We start from the raw sequence: 20876 nt of genomic DNA, 5'->3' as shown, positions 1-20876 counted from the left end.
TACCCAGCACAGTGTTGCCACTCCCCACTTTATGGAGGAGAGAGCCAAGGTGTGCCCAGGTTACAAAGACAAGAAGTGCTTGTCTCAAATCAAGGTCAGCATGGCTCCAAAGTCCCTGCTCCTTCAACCGCAGGTGGAACTTTCGTTCCCTCCTAACATTCTTAAGTAGGAAAGGCAGACACACAGACAGAAGTGGGGCTGGTCTGGAGACCATGTACAGGTGGGAAGCTTGAGAAATGTGTTCAGAAAACATGTAAAATCTTACAATTTTGGGTGGTGGGTAGATGAAGGAAGGGAGATATTAAAGTACTTCACAAATATACTTTATAGGAAATGCAAATCAAAACAACCAAAGATCCCATTTTATTCACATATCTAATTGTAAAAATGTTTTTAAAAGCTAATGGAGAATTTTAGTCAGCAGTGCCATGAGGTGAGTGAGCACTGTCGTATTCAGCAGAGCACACACTGCATAAATCTTCACAGCTTAGAAATATTGGCATATCGGGAAGAAAATTTTAGTGCCCTTTGATTTCCAAGAATTCCACTGTCAGGTCTTTATCCAAAAAAAAAAAAAAATCTAGATTTTCACAAAGATTCATGTAAATGGGTGGTCCTCACAGTAATGTTCAAAATTGGGGGGAAAAATTCCACCAAGGAATGCAAACTGGTGTAGCCACTGTGGAACTGTATGGAGGTTCCTCAAAAAGTTAAAAATACAACTACCTTACAATCCAATAATCAAACTACTGGATATTGACCCTAAAATACAAAACACAAATTCAAAGGGATACATGCACCCCTATGTTTATTGAAGCATTATGTATAATAGCCAAATTATGGAAGCAGCACAAGTATCCATCTGTAGATGAATGGATAAACAAGATGTGGTATGTATATATAGACACACACACACACACACACACACACACACACACACACAAGAATATTATTCATCCATTAGAAAGAATGAAATCTTGTCATTTGGAACAATACAGATGTAGCTAGAGAGTATAACGCTAAGCAAAATAAGTCAGAAAGACAAATACCATGATTTCACTCAAATGTGGAATTTATAAAACAAAATAAACAAGTGAAGGAAAAAAAAAAAACAACAACAGAGAGAAACAAACCAAGAAAGAGGGTCTTAACTATGGAGAACTAACTGATGGTTACTAGAGAGGTGGGTGGGGGGATGAGTGAAATAGGTGATGGGGACTGAAGAGTACACTTATCACAACAAGCACTGAGTAAGTGGGTACAGAATTGTTGAATCGCTATATTGTACACCTGAAACTAATATAACACTGTATGCCTAACTATACTGGAATTAAACTAAAAACTTAAAAACACCATAAAACATATCAGATAGGTACATTAGGGAAAAGGTTAAATAACATAAGAGAACACTATCAAAAATCATGTTTTTCAAGAATTTAAGGAATTAGGAAATGAGAATGTTAAAATCTTAAAAAGTCTGGATGGAGAGAGATACATAACAGGAGATTAACACTCAAATTATGTAGAGGATGCTAGAATATAAAAACACATTAGATAGCAGGAGATCTATCACAAGGAATTATATATTATATAGAATGGGAAATATGTATATAGTAAACAATATATGTAAAACATGTGGGCATGCATTGTAGGTAATATATATTAGGAATAAAGAAAATAATATTAGGATATACATTCTATATATGTATACATATATCAGCAAGCTATAAAATACATGGTGCATAAAATATATAATATATATATTCAATATATATTATTGAACATTTACTATTAGCAAGGTTCTATTCTGAGAATACAGTGATAAGACAGAATTCATGGCCTCAAGGAACTTGTGTTTATAAAACAAACAATACATATATATCCATATAAATAGATATAGATATATATTCTATACAGATATATGGTACAATACATGTACAATATATAATATATAGCAGGTAAAAGTATATAATGTTCAACAGGGAAGATTAAATAACTAAGGGAGCTACATATATAATTAGTAAGGGAAATATCTATATATTGTTGAAAAATATCTATATCTGTATAATAAAGGAAAATATATACTGTGTAGGAAAAATATGAATATAGTTAGAGGAGATAAACATAATATATAAAAGTTATATATGAATATATATTGTAAGCTTTACCTAAAGCCAATTTTAAGTGTTTTTTTAAGTTTATGCAAGGTTATTTTAATTCATAATGAAGTTAAATGGTATAAACACTTTATTTAAACATGATTTAAAAAATAATTTGTTTCTTGCTTCTACAGAAGATACATATGTATGTGAGTGCATATACACACATACACACATTATAGATAAAACATAAAAAAGCAAATGCACAGATATACATAATAACAATAAGGGTAATTAACTCATATAAATAGCACTTATGTAACAGGCCTTGTCCTAAGTTCTATTCCTTTAATATTCATAATAATCCTACTAGAAAAGTACTATTATTGTCTATTTTAGACACAATGAAAGTGAGCCTAAGAGGCAAAGGAACTTGCCCAAGGTCACAAGGTCACATAGCTAATATAGGTAGTTTGGCTTCAAAGTCCCTACATTATAATGAGACATTATATATAACAGGTGACATAAATGTACTACACAACAGGGGATAAATATGTAGGGGATATAAATAAAACTTATGTTGGGAGATTTATTTATATAAAATATAAAAAATAAAAAATATAGGAGGCATACATACTTTACCAGATGAGAAATATATACATATATACTGTCTATTATATATATTTATATGGATATATATACAGTATTGCCTATTCTATACATAGCCCCTCTAAAACTTCAGTTCCTTGAGGTAATGAATTCTATCTTGTTTATCACTGTATTCTAAGAATAGCACCTTGCCAATAGTGTTTAATTATATTAAATATATGTTTTATATATTTTATGTACCATATATTTTAGTTTGCTGACATAATTATTCACATATACCATATATACAGTATATATACATACATATATTAGTATGTACACATATATATGCTAGACATGCTGTATATATACTATACTAATATATGTATGCATGTGTATACAGTATATATGTATACATACATAAAATATATATACACATATACTATATCTCATATATATGTATACATATATACATATATACACACACACATAATACACACTGTCCATATATATTACTGATGTTCTCTTAATTCACCCACAATATTAACCAGTACTCTCGATTCCCTCTGCAAAATGTACAGATTGGTGTCTACAGCACTATTAAGTTTTTTTGTTTAATAGTTTCTTTCCCTGCACCACTTTCACTAAATATCATTTAAACTGTAAGCTTACCTAAAGCCAATCATAAGTGTTTCTATAACTGTTCATGGCAGATTATTTTAAATCATAATGAAGTTAAATGCTATCACACTTATAAAACATGATTTTTTAAAAAAGAATTTTTGTTTCTTGCTTCCATAAATCTGTTGAATATTTTGCAGTCTTGATAAGGGTAAGCTGCCAAATGAGGAAGGAACAAATACTGTGACAAGCAGAGAACAATTTAAAACAAAACAAAACCTATAATTACCAGTAATGTTCTCCTAGAGAGCAGAGATTATTTCCATGAGATAAGAACAGGATGCTGTAAAGTAGAACAAAAAAGGGCAGGAGGAAGGTACAGGGGAAGGACAGAAGGAAGGAAGAAAGTTTAGTTTGTTCCTGGAAATAACTTTCTTGTAAATCAAGAGATGGAGGAAATCCATATGTGGAAACTGACAAAGGAAGGTGAGAAAATGAAAGAGTTAGTTCAAGAGCTACAATAAACCCAGAAAGAGAATAAAGAAAAGGGATGGGATTTCAGCTGCAATGAGAACCATCAAGGAAATAATAACAAGAAAACTTCCCAGAAGTTTCCAGATGGAGAAAGCCTACCAAGTGTCCACAGCAAAGAATGAAAAAGAACCCACTCCAAGATGGGTCAATGTGAAAACTGAACACTAGGTAGGTTCTAAATTCAAAAGCATCCAGAAAGGATACAAACAAAACAAAATATGTCATATGGCTGCAGCATTTTTGCTTAGATGACAATGGTGTGATACCATCAAAATTATGGGGAAAAATTATTTACAGGCTAACATTCTATAGTCAACTACCAATCAAATACAAGAGTAGAATAGGAGCATCTTCATATCAAAGTCTCAACACATTTACCTCCCGTTCGACTTTCCTGGAGAAGCTTCCAAAGATGTCTACTACAAAGCAGGGAGTAAAAACAAGGGAGATGACAACAAGAGATCCTGCAGGAGGCAATGAACAGAACTTCCAAAATGAGGGTTAAGAGTTCACAGTGTTGCACATCTAGAGAGCAAACAGCCTGGACTGAGGTACTGAGTAGTGGGGCATAAGGCTCCAGCAGGGATATTTTCACGGGACCAAAAAAAAAAAACCAAACACGTTGCCTGATAAGTCTGAACACACTGACAGAACATTTATAGTCCTGTGAAAGAGTTTCAGGGATAAACTAGTGATGAACAGAAACTTAGCAAGCCAAAAATGGGCATCTGCTACACACACACACACACACACACACACACACACACACACAGTTATTCCAGAAAGGAAATAAAGTCTAGTACCTATTATGTGCAGTCATGAATAACAGTTACATGGTTGTAACACTACAATGTAGACAGTGAATACTGGTTTAACTCCAAATGCTGACATAACCAGACTCTGAACATGAAAGAAGGGGAAGTGTGAGTTTGTGTGGTACTGGGGTGGGGGTGATAAGAGAGCTAAATTTTATTCACCACAAAAGGAAGGTAAAAATAATTATCTAAAAATGAAAAATCAAGAAATAAAAGCATACGCATGCTATTCAGAAACAGAGAACAAGGAGAAATTAGGAAGGGGGGTTGTGGAGCATTTTTCATTTTACAGTGAAAAATAGTCATCTGTACACACCATTTGACTTTTTAAAACCATGTACATATATATTATATTGATCTTTTTTTTAATTTAGAGAAAAAAGATATATTTATATGGTACCTCCTATAAAACGAAGTCAAGAAGTCTTGGCCTAATTCTAATCATCTGTCTTGCTGTGTTTTACATTAAAAAAAAATACTCAGGGCCAGACTCATTTGCACATTGGATCTCATTATAACATCAAAAAAATCCTCTTAAGAAGGGATTATTAGTATTCTTTTCACACACATGGATATTAGTGCTTGGAGAGGTCACATAGGAAGTGATGAACATGCAAATAAAAACTCCCATCTATCAAAGCTAATATTCATTATATTGCACTAGGTTTCTTTTTCTGGCAAGTACAAAAAAAAAAAGTTGTCTTCCTCCTTAAATATTCTTCGATAACTGTGTATTATCAGATTTGTCTCCTCAGCTTTCTTTTTCAGGGTTGAAGACCTCATTTATTGACCTTCCTTCACAAAAGCTCTTTTGTGTTGTTGGGTTTTTTTTTCACTCTTCAATGGGTCGTTAAGAACCTCTAATTCCCTCACATTCCTCTTAACACAGGCTATGAGTCAGGGCCAAGTTACCTTCTGGCTCTTGATTATCATGATTTACAACTATAGTGCTGACTAAAAAAAATATGCTAATTTTTAATGTTGATTAAAAATTTTAGTGTTGAGTGCCAAATTTAGTGCTGAGTTTTCAAATACATATATGACCAATGTGATTCTTAAAAAAAGTATTAAATTACTTAATTCGTGTATTACTAAAACATCTACTGCATTTACTTTTTGTCAATGACTGAAATTTAAAAATTTTACCTTTTGCTTTTTTGCATATTATCACCTATGGTTCATACTGTTTTCTTTCTCTCACTAAATGGCAGTCATCTTTAATTTTATTCTGGTCTTCTCTGATATGACCAAAACTATTTCTTAGAGTCAAACTAACATACAAATTAAATTGGGTCTTAAAAAGTAGCAATGGCAACAAAAACAATAAACAAGAACAAGACCTAAAACAAAACACAGGTTTATAGATCATCTGAGAGTCTCCTGAGGAGGAATTCTGAGACCCCTGTTACATTTTGTGGTTCTATGTAGCTTGGACACCTTTTGAAAAAGGTAAGAGGGTTGGAAGTAAACAGGCACTCAGCACTGTATCCTACTTTGGATTCAAGCAATCACAAGTATTCACACTTGTGATCATACACCAGTATTTCTCAGGGTATCAAAAGACAAAAAACAAAACAACCCCCCCCCCCCCCAAACAGGTTTAGTCAACTATCAATCTGTTCATTTATTTTTGTTCATTAATTCAACTTTTATTAAGTGCCTACTGGATGCCAAGCACTGTGCCAGGCCTTGGGATACACAGACAAACATAAATGTATGAACAAACAGAAGTTTGAACAGAACTCCATGGAAGTTTTAGTAGTTAGAAAACCAAAGAAAAACACCACTCTTCGCATCAACTGACTTGTACTCTTGGGCGATATCTACAACACGTCATTTACCTGTAGTGAGGAGGGGGCAGTTGTTGGATGACGTCATGAATTTTGATCAGCCTTTCTTCATCTGTTGCTGCTGAAACAGCATCCTGCAACAATCACAATGAGAAACAGACTAGTAGGCTTTGTTGGTAGAAACTTAAGCTATTCACTTACAATTCAGTTCTCACTCTACTGAACGACAAGGAACTATATAGTATCAAGAAAGTAAACTTTGTTTCCATACTGTATGGACATTGAAATCTATTAAAAGATAATTTTTTAAAACTTTATGGTAACCAATTTGAGGATGATAAGATTAGTGGGCCAAAGTCAGAAACTAAATGTATGCACATGTGAAAACAGTGAAGACTATGGACTAGCTATCAATAACAGTTTTCTGTTTTCTTTGAAGGAGGTATTTTAGTCACAGAACTATTTCTTACATGACCAAGCCAATCTTTGCACGTTTGACATAAAATCACAGCACAACTCCAAAGAGAACTTGATTAGCAGTGACTTGTACTCACAGAAAATTTCTCATACAGCTGGTAGGTGAGCAGAGGGTTTGGGAGCTCTCGAAAATACAGCTTACAGAGGGAGCCCACGGAATGGATGTCTTGAACATAAGGTTCTTTAGTCAGGTCGGGGACATGTTCAGAGTCAAATTCATGGCTAACAAACGAGAGACAAAATACAATTATTTTATTGAAGGAAAAGCAAATATAGGACTTAAAACAGAAAGCATAGTTAATGTTTTATTCAAGTGATTGTATTTTATGTAGGTTATGTTTGGACTTCAGCAGTAACTGGATGTCTGATCATAAGAGAAGTGTTTTTCTAAGTGGAAATTATGGGCATAGCTCTAATATTACAAAGGACAACAACCTCTGAAACATGTATGGATGAGCAGCTCTTAACACATAGATCTGAAAACAGAACTCCCAATTTCCAGTGCTTTGAATATCTAATATTTTGGCAATTCTGGACAGTAGGGCTGAATGGCAGCTGGTCCATGAACAACTCTGTACAGAAATCCCTCAGGAGTATATAGTTCAGGAAACTTTATTGAAAGAGGATAAGGAAGCCAGAACAATATAAAGCAATTTCTAGCTAATTGAATTTGAATAGCCAGTAAGATCTATAGTGTAAAGTGAGTGAAATGTAAGTTGTGCTTAGAATACTAAGGCAAGTTAGGCTCACTCTCCAGGAGGTTAATTAATATTAATCGACGGGCATGGGACTACTTATCAACCTAGAGGATTAGTGTATGTGGACAATGGATCTGCTCCATCTGACACTGAAGACTGAAACTATCTTCAGTACAAGAATCAGTTTAAGTACTTTACAAACGTGTATTCCTGAAAATAGAGAGGAGCTCTGTGGTCAATTGGAATATTAAAATCTGTGTAGAATAATGGCAATCACTGTGCAGCACAGTGAAAAATGAAGGATAAGAGCATATTAAGAACAGACTAGAATCTAAGAGATTAAGAGAAAATAAAATTTATATTGCTGGTATAACGGATACCACTATTTTTGTCTCTGAGAAGATAATGGGAGAGGACGTAGAATACATAACTTGTATATGTGCTACAAAACTAGTGTTAAAGGGGATTAGAGGAAGTTTCACCACAGAAATGCAAACAATTATAATAGAAGATTATGAAAAACTGTATGCCAACAAAGTGGACAACATGGAAGAAATGGGTAAATTCCTAGAAACATATAAACTACCCAAACTGAAACAGGAAGAAACAGAAAACTTGAACAGATTGATAACCAGCAAAGAAATAGAATCAGTCATCAAAAACCTCCCAACAAACAAAAGTCCAGGGCCTGATGGCTTCCCAGGGGAATTCTACCAAACATTTAAAGAAGAGTTAATACCAATCTTTTCAATACATTCCAAAAAAAACAGAAAGGAAGGAAAACTTCTAAACTCATTCTATGAAGCCAGAACTACTCTGAGAGCAAAACCAAATAAGGACTCCACTAAAAAACAGAACTATAGGCCAATATCTCTGATGAACATGGATGCAAAAATTCTCAATACTAGCAAACCAAATCCAACAGCTCACTGAAAGAATCATTCACCACGATCGAGTGTGATTGATTCCTGGGCTGCAAAGTGGTTCAACAGAAGAAGTTTCACTCGTCAGTTTTAATTAAGAAGAATAATTCTAGTACAATGGAAATTGTCGTCTCATTTTTTTCATGGATGCAAACTTTGAAATTTGCTCAAATCTCCAAATATAGAAATGAGACAAAATATAAAATTGAAGAGATTAAGGAGACATGGTTTTCTGATAGAACAAATGAAGAAATGGCATTTAGGAAAACATTTACAAAAATCAATATGGATATTATTTCCCACTTCATCCAGACTATATTACTGAAAGTTATGGTCATCAATGTGCCTTAATTTTGAAATAATTTAATTTTAAGAAATTACAACAGGAACGAAAAAGAAAATGCCAAATAAGTTTTTACCGTAGTCTCTGGATATTAGAGGCAACGCCAGAGAGACGATATATTCCATCCACAATGCCATATCTCTCAATGAATGCTGTACAGCTTTGAAGAACCTGGGGGACTAAAGAGAGGGTTTTAAAAACAGAGATTAAATTGGGAGTATTCTGTCAAAACAAAGTTGACAAAAAATCAGAATGTCCTAGTTTTCATAAGCAAAAAAAAAAAAAATCTGTAAATTAAAATTATAAGGGGCAGAGATTAGTCTACTACAAAAATTGATGAAGACACGTTTACTTATTTTCACATGTAAACTAGACAACTGGTACCTGAATATCAAGACCAGCTCTCTCCCATTACATTTAAGTGTCAACAGTAAGTGAAAGAATTCATATATTAGGATAGTTACATGTAAGTGTAATGGTAAGTAAAAGAATTCATGTTCCCAGGAGAGTTGTAACAGTTTTGCTGAACTTCACACATAGAAAATGGATATAACAAAGCTAATGCTTATCCCAACATTAGGCAATTATCATTGCCTGTAAGTGTTCCAATCTCCTACTTAAAAAAAAATTTTTTTTTACATTTACTTTTGAGAGATAGAGAGAGACAGAGCACAAGTGGGGGAGGGGCAGAGAGAGAAGGAGACACAAAATTGGAAGCAGGCTCCAGGCTCTGAGCTGTCAGCACAGAGCCTGATGTGGGGTTTGAACTCACAAACTGTGAGATCATGACCTGAGCCAAAGTCGGCCGCTTAACCCACTGAGCCACCCAGGCGCCCCCCCAGTTTCCCACTTTTAAAAGTTTCTTTCATCTGGGGCACCTGGGTGGCTCAGTTGGGTAAGAATCTGACTCCTGATTTTGGCTCAGGTCATGAATGATCTAATGGCTTGTGAGTTTGAGCCCCACATCAGCTTCTGTGCCGACAGTACGGAGCCTGCTTGGTATTCTCTCTCTCCCCTTCCCTGCTCTCTCTCTCTAAATAAATAAAAATAAACTTTAAAAAATAAAAAAAATAAAAGTTTCTCTCATCTTTTCATAGTTAATGCTAATTCTGAATTTTATCCAATAAACAAAACACCAACATAAGGCAAAGGTCAACGTGACTTCAGGTAGAAGGAATCTTTTAATTTCCTGCCTGTCTTTACATTAAAATTGCTGATGTTTCGACTTAATATTATCAGTTAATCATAAAGGACACTGTAGCAATAAGCAAAAAAAAAAAAAAAAAAAAAAAAAAAAAAAAAGAAGGGGTACTCTCTGGTTACCTCACTAAAGACCTGATACAAACTGACAGCTAGTCCAGGCCTATAGTCTAGAAAAGACCATTCAAAGTACATAATTTAAAAGTTTTTATACTCATTCAAAAATGTACAGTAGCTGAAATTTGAACTTTGTCTTAATGTCTTAATTGTCTTACTGAAGACTGATGAATTTACAGGCTTTAGCATAACAATGTTCATTTGATAGTGTTAGTTAAAAGAATCCATGAAAGGAAGGTTGGGAGAGCATTATTTGGTCTGCAAAAAACTGCTATACAAAGGATGAAACATTCAGATTGGCAAATGAAACAACTGAGATATTTTAATTAGGTAACTATAGCTAATGTATTTTCATTTACTGTATATAACATTATTATTATAAGACCTTTTTAAAAATTTTTTAATGTTTATTTACATTTGAGATAGAGACAGAGAATGAGCAGGGGAGAGGCAGAGAGAGAGACACACACAGAGAATCTGAAGCAGGGTCCAGGCTCTGAGCTGTCAGCACAGAGCCCGATGCGAGGCTCAAACCCACAAACTGTGAGATGATGACATGAGCCAAAGTCGGAAGCTTAACCAAGTGAGCTACCCAGGTGCCCCTATATCAGACTTTTCATTGGTTTTCCTGCCTTTTTTTGTCCTTCCTGCATTCCATCTTTTAAATTCTACCAGATCCTACAATTTAATTTAAAATTTAAACTCTTTAGCTTTGAATAATTTTTTAAAGCAGCTATATTATTGAGCATGTAATAAGTGCCAAGCTAAGTTTTTTTTACAATAGATGCCTCAATTAGTTCTCACAAAAATCCATAGGAAAAGCTCTGTCACTATATTGAGAGGAAACTGAGTCTTACAGACATGAAGTTTTACCCAAGGGCAAACAGGAAACAACGGACGAAATGAGATTCTAATTTAAACAGTCCAAGTACAAAGCCAATTTTTAACTAAGGCAAAATACTGCCTAGAACATAAGATCCCCTCCATGGTTTGCACTTACATTATTGATTTCACAACTCTAGGCCAACTCAAGTCTCTCCTCTTTTGCCACACAAAGCAGCCATTTTATACGTCCCCCAATTTCCTAGTAGAGAAAAACCAATTTCCTCTTCTGGGATTTTCTTCGTACTATCATCTTCTTATAGAAAACTCTTGGCTGTTGTTGAAAACACAACTGAACTTTCACTCTTAAGCAAGCCTTCTTTGAATATTCCCAAGGAGAGCTAGCTGCACTATGTTCTAGGTGCCCAAAGAACTATGTCATTTTGAAATATTTGCTTGTTTATACAACTATTACCCTTTATTAGTCAAGCTCTTAAGGAGCAAAAAGCATGTTTCATCTGTCTTTGTATATTCAAAGTCTGTGTCTGGAAACAACGTACAAATTTAGCAAATGAGTTAATCTATAACTGCCCTTGTGAGCCTGAGAAAGTCATATGATCAAGTCAGCAGAGCAGGGCCATCTTAGTTTCCATAAGAAACTGTATTTTTTCAAGAGTATGCTTTCTATCATCTTAGTAACAAGAAAAATATCTTTACGAACTGGAGTTCTAGTACTAATACTGCTCCATCAGTGATAATCTCAATACCTTACTTAGGTTTCTATCCTTACAAATGAGAAGTAAAATAATAAACTGGGACCTGGAAAATTTCTACCACCTACTTCAAAGGAAATATATTTAGAGATTATTGGGATAACTAATATAATTACTTAAAGGAAGGAAAACAAAGCTGTAATTTTTTTTCTTAAAAGACACTTCTCATTATGTATTCTCCAAATTAGCATGCTAACTGACCCAGGTACTCAAAGCCCTTCAGAACACAGGGTTTTATTTGTGTATTATCAGGCTCTCTTAGGATGCATTATAGAATTTTCATAAAAATAAGCTACCATCTCTTAAAAAGTATAGATTACTTTCTTGGGACTCTCACAACCATGTGATAGTAGATGCATACTTGCTTATATTCTTCTAAATAAGTAGGCAAACTTTGAATTAAAGGTCTTTCCCTGATAATATATGGCTGAGGCTCCACAGATATAATACATTATGGAAAACATCTGAACTGTTTAACATTTTATGTTCCCTAGGCAAAAAGACTGAGTGTTCCCAAAACAATCACATAGTGGGGCTTCATAAATAAAATTACATAACTGAACAGTGCTATTAGAATTTTAAGAGAGATGAATGAGAAAGTTATTTAAAATAGGTAGTAAAATGAAAGAGAAAAGCATAAACTTTGATTTTATTTATTTATTTATTTTTTTTATTTATTTTTGGGACAGAGAGAGACAGAGCATGAACGGGGGAGGGGCAGAGAGAGAGGGAGACACAGAATCGGAAACAGGCTCCAGGCTCTGAGCCATCAGCCCAGAGCCTGACGCGGGGCTCGAACTCACGGACCGCGAGATCGTGACCTGGCTGAAGTCGGACGCTTAACCGACTGCGCCACCCAGGCGCCCCATGATTTTAAAGAAGACAGTAGAAACAAGAACAGGGTCAGAAGATAAAAAGAGAAAAGATCTGGTTTCTCTTTTCACTAACATATAAGAAAGCAATATGGGAACCCGTTACATTATTAGAAGAAATCCTAGTTTTAAAAAAGGCATCTTAATAACCATCTTTTCCCCCAACACCATCTAACAAACCAGCAAAGTGCACATTAAACAATGACCCAGTCAAAACGTAGCATTAGAAAACCTCCACACCGGTTCTACCAAAAGAGGGCAGGACTTTAAGAATTATTCCCACACTCTCCAACAGCATTCTTCTGATCCATTTTTATTTAGTATTTTTAGTAGTTTTGATGTCATCATGACAATATAATAAGTACATGTCTAAATTAAACTGATGACATTTAAGATTAGAACCATAGCTAAAAGAAGTGTGTGGTAAGTAAGTAGGACACGGACTGGTCTTTGATTTTTCTTGACAGCTGTGGTTTCGTGTCTCTTCTCTTCATTCACTCACTCACTCACTCATTCACCAACCATTTATTACAACCCTTCTATATGCCAGGCATCAAGCATGCATTCTGTGATACAGATGAAAGAGTCAAATTCCACTCTCTGAGGGGTGGCTTCTAGGCCAGGAGGACACTGGTACAGCCTTACTTGTTAGAACGTGTGTCATCGTTTTTGGTTATGCAAATAGGATTATCAAAAGGGAGTACTTTCATGGGTTATTTGGCCTTGTTATTCCCCCCCCCCCCCCCGCAGTGTGCTCTGATTATAAGATCTCTGTATATTTACAATAGTGTTTTTGGTTTTTTTTTGTTTTTAAGCCTCTTGCTCAGGGACACCTGGGTTGCTCAGTGGGTTGAGCATCCGACCCTTAATTTGGGTTCAGGTCATGATCTCACGGTTTCTGAGAATGAGCCCCATGTCAGGCTCTGCACTGATTCTCTCTTCTCTCTGCCTCCCCACCAAGCCACCAAAGTAAATAAATAAATGTTAAACAAAAAAGCCTCTGCCTCAAACACAGAAATGTGCTCGGGCAACAGCTTCCTCATCTTGAGTTTTAAAATTTTTGTATTTTGTAGCAACTCTAATTTTTTGTAGAAAACCAAGTTTTCTACAAAGTTCTCACTTTTTTTGCAATTTCATTTCAAATCTCATTTTTAAGGAAATTTGGTTTCAAGTACGTGCAGTAAACAACACAAATCCTGTAAAAAAAAATCCATGACACCTGAAAACTTTGTTCCACTAGAATAAATTTATCATAGTTTAGGGAATGTATGAACACTCTAGTTATTAAATCTGTTATTTTTCAGAAAGAAATGATATATTGGTACCTGTCTTCTACTATCATACTTACTAAGAATGGAAACACACCTGAAACTTCTAAGTACAACTAAAATGTGCTGAATTGATGTGCGAAAGCTAAAAAGCATGGCAGACCAAACGAGAAAACATTCCTCATATTAATATCACATCCAAGCAGGGTTGAAAAAAATGAGACACAAAAGAAATAAAAATTAAAAAGAGATAAAAAAGAAAAAAGAAATATAACAAAAAACTTTTGACTCCATAATTAAGAATGCCTATGTAAATGACAAATTACCCACAAAAAAAGTACTATATGAGATTTAAAAAGAAATCAGTTCTTTAGAGAACTGTGATATAATCTTTAAGCAACTCAATTATAAGCATTGTGTTTTGTGGTAGCTGAAATGCTGTAAGATCATTCTGAGTGAATCCTGGTACTAAAGGATTTTTTTTAATGCCTTGTCAGGTTCCTACAAGATTTCTTACAACACTTTGTATGGAAGAAACAGGTCAGGTTTGTCACTTTCTCCAACAGGGAGGTGTTCAAAAGTTTAGAAAGTGTTAACAGCATAATCTTTCTATAAAGTTAATTATTCATTAGGAATACAGTTGAGAGAATGAATCACTTAGCAAAACAGTACTCCAAAATGAGCTTTCTTATTAGAAAATCTGGTACAAAATCTATTTTATATAGAATAAGAACACTATTTTACAGTCCAAACTAAAACAGAATAAATATGAGGAAGAATGATTATACACATTTTAAATTATATCTACCTAGCCATCCATATTTATATCTCATGTCTTCTCACAATTATGTATATACTATATAAATATATCATTCTTCCTTGTGATTATTCCTTTTGACTTGAAAATACTATTATATATATATTCAATTCTATCTTTTAATTTAGACTTTAAAATAATCGTTCTCTCCTATACAAATACACACATGATTGTAGTTATAGACTATGTACAGTATATATTAAGTCTCAAAATCCTAAAAAGCTTCTTTTTAATGTTTATTTTTGAGAGAAAGACAGTGAGTGGGGGAGGGACAGAGAGAGAGACAGAATGAGAGTGAGAGAGTGAGAGAGTGAGAGTGAGAGTGAGAGTGAGAGAGAGAGAGAGAGAGAGAGAGAATCTAAAGTAGGCTCCAGGCTCTGAGCTGTCAGCACAGAGCTCAACATGGGGCTTGAACTCATGAACCAGAGATTATGACCTGAGCTGAAGTCGGATGCTTAATCACATGAGCTACTCAGGTGTCCCTCAAAATCTTAAAAAGCTTTAATTCCTCCACATTTATTAAATAAAAGACAAACTAATAAACTATTTTACTATTAAAAACCATCTTCTTTCCAAAAATTTTACTTACTACATTTCAAAGTTTTCCCTTTTCTGGTTAGCCCTTATTTGAACATTCAAATGCATATACTTCATATGGATACTTATTCTTCATTTTCCACTATCCCTGATCAAACAGGAAGTAACTTTAGTATGTTAACTACAATATACCTTACCTCAGTCTTCAAGGTTTCTGCCTTTTAAATTTCACCAAATTACCACTACATTCTAATGGTACAAATTAATTTTTGCTTCTCTAATCATCTGAATACAGACTTTTCCTCTGGACAGGCCTTTAGCGGAGTTTTCTCTTCTCAGATTATTAATTTCATTTCTAATACTCTTCTAGTGCTTTTTTCTTCTTCTTTAATTGAAAAAAGGACAACTAAGAAAAAAGTTACAAAGATATTCCTATCTACATCGAATACTGTACCATAATTGTATTCAATTTTACATCACCTAAATATACATACTTTCAAAAGGGTGTATATAGAACATTTTTCAAATTTCGACATTATATTCAAACTACAATTTCAATAGCCTCATAATTTATAGAATAATTTCCCTAAAAGTTGAGGATTCAATTCGTTTGCTCTTATATCTAATGCTATAATGAATATTTTTGCTCCTATTGAAATGCAACTTTAGTATAAATCCCTAAGGAAAACTGCTACATAAAAGGAACACTATAAAGTCTCTTGCTATAAAGTGCCAAAATGTTTTTCAAAAAAGCAGTAATTCACAGTAATTCACAAATTTCCCTTATTGGTAAAAATCACTGCTATTTTTAATAGCACTGAATATCATATTTTAGAAAAACAGTTGTGATATTAATAATGTTTACCAATATAAAATGCCATATAAAATTTATACAAAGATACCTTTATGATTATGAATAAGCAGAAATAGGTTTTTGTATTTTAGATACCATCTATCTTCCCTGTGAAAATTATATGTTTTATCTTTTCTCAGTTCTTCTACTCAGGGGCTTAATTTTCTCACAAATCTGAATGATGTTTTCATACACTTTATTAGGAACATTTTATCATATCCAAAAACAGATTACTTTCTGTCTGAGGTACCTTTCCTTTGCATTTGTCATTTTCATTATATGGAAATTAGGTACTTGAGCCCACCACTTCCTTTATGTTTTTTTTTTTAACCTGAGAAAAGCTTTATCCCTCTTTGATCGCAAAAAGAAATCACTTCATGTTAGCATTTCTATGAGTTTAAGACAGTTTTATACACTTGGAATTTTCAGTGTTATAAAGTAAGAATTTTTTCAAAATTGCTATTTCATACTCTCTCCCTCTCTTTCTCTCTATATACACATACATAGTTAATAAGTCACCCCCACCCCGTGACCTGGTTTTAAGACCATACTTTAGCACAGTGGATTCTTATCTATAGTAAGAACTTCTGAACATTCCAAGCTATTTCATTCATATCTCACTCTCTACACTAATAACATTCTATTTTTGCATATTGTTTTAATGTTTGGTAAAGCTAGATGCCTCCTATTCTATCACTGATTTTTTTCTACCACAGCACTGCTTGATATTCCCCAATGGTTTACTTTTCCATGTGCATTTTGACTAGTTAAAATAATAATCCTCAGGTTGTTTTTTCAGAAACTGCATTAAGTTGACATTAGTTTCGGAACAGCACTTTTTTAAAATTTTATTTTAGGGGTGCCAGGGTGGCTCAGTCAGTTCAGCGTCTGACTTTGGCTCAGGTCATGATCTCAAGGGCTTGTGAGTTTGAGCCCCGCGTCGGGCTCTGTGCTGACAGCTCAGAGCCTGGAGCCTGCTTCTGATTCTGTGTCTCCCTCTCTCTCTGCTCCTCCCCTACTTGTTCTCTCTCAAAAATAAATAAAAACATTAAAAAAAAATAAAATAAAATAAAATAGTATTTTACCTTCTCCTTCAAGAAACATGGTATAGTTTGTATTAAATTCATATTATAAACACACTGTTATTCTTTTTTTTTTTTTTTTTTAAATGTTTTGAGACAAGAGTGTGTACATGTGGGGCAAGGGCAGAGAGAGAGAGGGACAGAAGATCTGATGCAGGCTCTGTCCTGATGTGGGGCTTAAACTCAGGAACTGTGAGATCATGACCTGAGCCAAAGCCGAAGTCAGACACTTAACCAAAGAAGCCACCCGGATGCCCCAATACACTGCTATTCTTTAAGCAATGAGTAAGGCCTTAATTTGAACTTGATGTTTATTGGTACTTAACACTAGTTTTCACTAGTGGCCTTTTAAAAACGTACAATGGGTATTTCCCATCAGGATTCAGAATTTCACAAATTATCTATTTCTGCAGGTAGATACTTCTTTAATACAGGATCTCTAAAGGAGATGGTAGAGGAAAGAATTATTTAAAAAAATTTTTTTAACTTTTTCCTTTCTTCCTATCCATTCATCCCCTGGATCCATTTAGCCAATTACTGAATTCTTGAATCAGAGTTTAATTTAGAAAGAAATTTACGGGCTCCTGGATGGCTCAGTTGGTTAAGCTGCCGACTCTTGGTTTTGGCTCAGGTCATGATCTCATGGTTCATGACTTCGAGCCCCACATCAGGCTCTACGCTGACAGGGTGGAGCCTGCTTGGGATTCTCTGACTCCCTCCCCTCTCTACCCCTCTCCCACTTGCTCTGTCTCTCTCAAAAATAAATACATAAACTTAAGAAAAATTTTAAAAATAAAAAAAAAAATTAATTTTCAGCTACACCAGTGGGAGACTGGTCTTGGTACTTTATAGTCTCAAGAATTTGACTTTTTTTTTCAAAATAGAAATTAAATAAATAAGTTACAAACAAGTGAGAGGAAACACTGTCCGAGAAAGCAGTCTGGACAGATATAAAAATAATGCAGACTAACAGTGCTATTGTACCCTTTGTGTGAACATCTTACTTACCCATCCCAGGCAGATCACAAGCAGCTGTGAGGCCCAAAGTGCATTCTTAGACCTTCTCTATTCTCAGTTATCTCACAACTCAAAGGAGTATGTGAAAAAGTTCAATACATGCTGTGGAGCTTAAATGAAATAAATGGTGCTTGCTTAATCTGCTTCCAAACTGATTATCGACAAGCAACATGGAGAGGGCAGATGCTGAATTTATGAGGTTATAAGTTCTATTTTTACCTTCAAAACCAGAATTCAGAAGGTGCTCCCCCAGGTCACAACCAAACACCCTCTCTTTCAAGATCCCCCGCTGCTTCAGCTTCTGTTTTGTGGGACGAGACTTCATGAATGTGCGCAGGAAAGTGATGAGCTTCCCGTGCTTTTTGGACACTGAAAAATAATAAAGAGGAAATCCCTCAGTTGTGGCATGTGGTTACATTTTTACTTGGTGTGAAAAAAAACAGCAGAGCTCTCAACAGGCTGACTGCAAAATCATCTATTACATGCACATTTTATATTCTGTAGGAAATTTTCAGTAGAAGTTTAGGCAACAGTTGCATTATAAATGGCATAATTTTACATCTTCTTCTCACCAACCTTTGATCTTACCTGATGCAACTGTCAATATATTTAAGTATTTAAATATATTTAAGTATTTACTTAATATATTTAAGTATTATAATATATAAATATATAAATATATAAATATAATATATAAATATAACAATATATTTAAGTATTATAATCTGTGACCTATAAACCAAGCTTAGTAAACGAGCTATCTTCCCAATGCGTATACCCAAGGATGCTACAGGATTATGGCTGGGACCCGAGTTTTACTCTGATATATTGCTTTGGAAATCTTTATAATAAGTAAGACCTTCAATGATGTAAACGTGGTTCGCATTTCTAGTCTATTTCTAAAATGTTTTACTTGATGGATAGAATTTTTAATATATTTATAACCTGGAAAGTAAAACAAAAAAGAAAGAATTCCTTCTTTCTTATTTTATAAAGAGGACAATGTCATGATATAGAACACACTTGTCAAACAGCTATATAAAACACTTACATAAAAAAACCCATGAACTCTTCTATTAACATCCATCTATAGTATACTAAATATATCACCTTAATTCCTTTTAGGTAAAGGTGAGAAATAAGTAGATTAATAAGCAGTAAAATATTTCCACTCATCAATATAGAAAGACAATAGCAATAAAACTGAAAGCAAACAAAAAAATCCCCCAGAAAAATGACTTCTGAAAAGTACAGCCTACAGGAAAATCTACTCTAAAAGTCAACATACCACAACTACCATAAACTCAGAGATTAGCTGTGGAATAGAAGACTAATAAGCCACATGGCCTCAATCCTACTCAGTTTGCAGATGGTTACTGGGAGTCTTACTGAATCCTACTATGTATAGATTCTTGAATGAACCCAAATCTTAAATCCCCTGAACTGACGAAGCCTCCTGTATGAATTCTGTGCACAGACAGAACGTGTGGCCTGGGGACCACAAGATGGCCTTAGATGGGTTCCTACAGATTGAACCAGCCACTTGTCCTCCATGTGTTTCTGTTTTATAAGAAATATTTATTTCTATTTCCAAACATCATCTTTTCTATGAACTGCGCAAGGGTGATCAACAACAGTGGTTTGCCCATAACCAAGAGGTTTCCTGGAACATGAGACTTTAAGTGTTAAAACGAGGAAATTCTAGGCAAACTGGAACAAGGTAGTCATCTTAGATTGTACACAGATTACACGGGGAATTTATTTTTTCGATATAAATTATTTGAAATTTACTTGGAATTGTCAGAAAAATTTTGATGCTATCTCTTCTGACATGTCCTAAAACTCTAGGTAAATTACAACCTCTCTTGTATCCTAGATTCCTTGCTGTAAATTAAATGATATGCTCTCTTACCTGCTAGTGAGACATTGATAGCACTCTTGGGTAACTTCAGAAGTATGTCGCACGTATCATAGCATTACTGTATTAAAAAAGTCACTGGACTTGTAGGAGTTCTATTCTCCCCTAGTTGTTAGCACAGAGTGTGCTACGAATCTTTGTTAAAGAGTGGCCATCAAACGATTTCTATTCATTTTCAGACATTTTCTACATAAGCTTTAAAATAATTCTGACAAGATTTATCTAAAAATACAAATGAGTTTGGTTTGCAATAATTTAACATTGGATTTCTATATGTACTTTATGTATTTTTATACATTAACATTATAGTGATAAAATTCTACATATTTTCACTATTACTACCCAGAAACTGGGTGTATCATCATTTTTATGAACCTCTTATCTCTTAGTAAAATTTTCTAATTTTCTTTATGAAAAGATACACTCCACATAAATCTCCGGTTAGAAATATTTTAAGGTATTTTACATTTTTTTGCTGCTCTTGTAGAATAATACTTTTCTTCAATTATGGCTTTAACTGGTAATTACTGGTATGTTAGAAAACAATTTCTTTATGTATAGTTCAAATCTGATCATTTACCATACTCTCAACAATTAAAAAAATTTTTTAATGTTTATTTATTTTTGACAGAGAGACAGAGAGACAATGAGAGAGAGAAAGAGAGAGAGAGAGAGAGAGACAGAGTGTGAGCAGGGGAGGGGCAGAGAGAAA

At 34.2% G+C, this 20876-nt stretch overlaps 1 protein-coding gene across 6 annotated transcripts in view; it reads right to left on the bottom strand.

Annotated features, from left to right (window-relative positions):
* The window catches only part of ARHGAP32 (Rho GTPase activating protein 32), a 298270-nt gene that overhangs the window by 24482 nt on the left and 252912 nt on the right, over window positions 1–20876 (bottom strand). For all 6 annotated transcript variants that reach the window (XM_019421406.2, XM_019421407.2, XM_019421404.2 and 3 more), the window contains 4 exons: window positions 18466–18615; window positions 8965–9067; window positions 7002–7146; window positions 6499–6581 (listed from right to left, as the gene is read on the bottom strand). In XM_019421406.2, coding sequence (XP_019276951.2) covers window positions 6499–6581; window positions 7002–7146; window positions 8965–9067; window positions 18466–18615 — 481 coding nt within the window. The remainder of the gene's footprint in view (window positions 1–6498; window positions 6582–7001; window positions 7147–8964; window positions 9068–18465; window positions 18616–20876) is intronic.

The sequence above is a fragment of the Panthera pardus genome, unplaced genomic scaffold (genome assembly GCF_024362965.1).
Source record: "Panthera pardus isolate Hobbes unplaced genomic scaffold, ASM2436296v1 HiC_scaffold_12, whole genome shotgun sequence".
In the NCBI taxonomy this organism is placed as follows: Eukaryota; Metazoa; Chordata; class Mammalia; order Carnivora; family Felidae; genus Panthera; species Panthera pardus.
The sequence above is the reverse complement of the archived record's forward strand: the minus strand, read 5'-3'. Positions and strand labels throughout refer to the sequence as shown.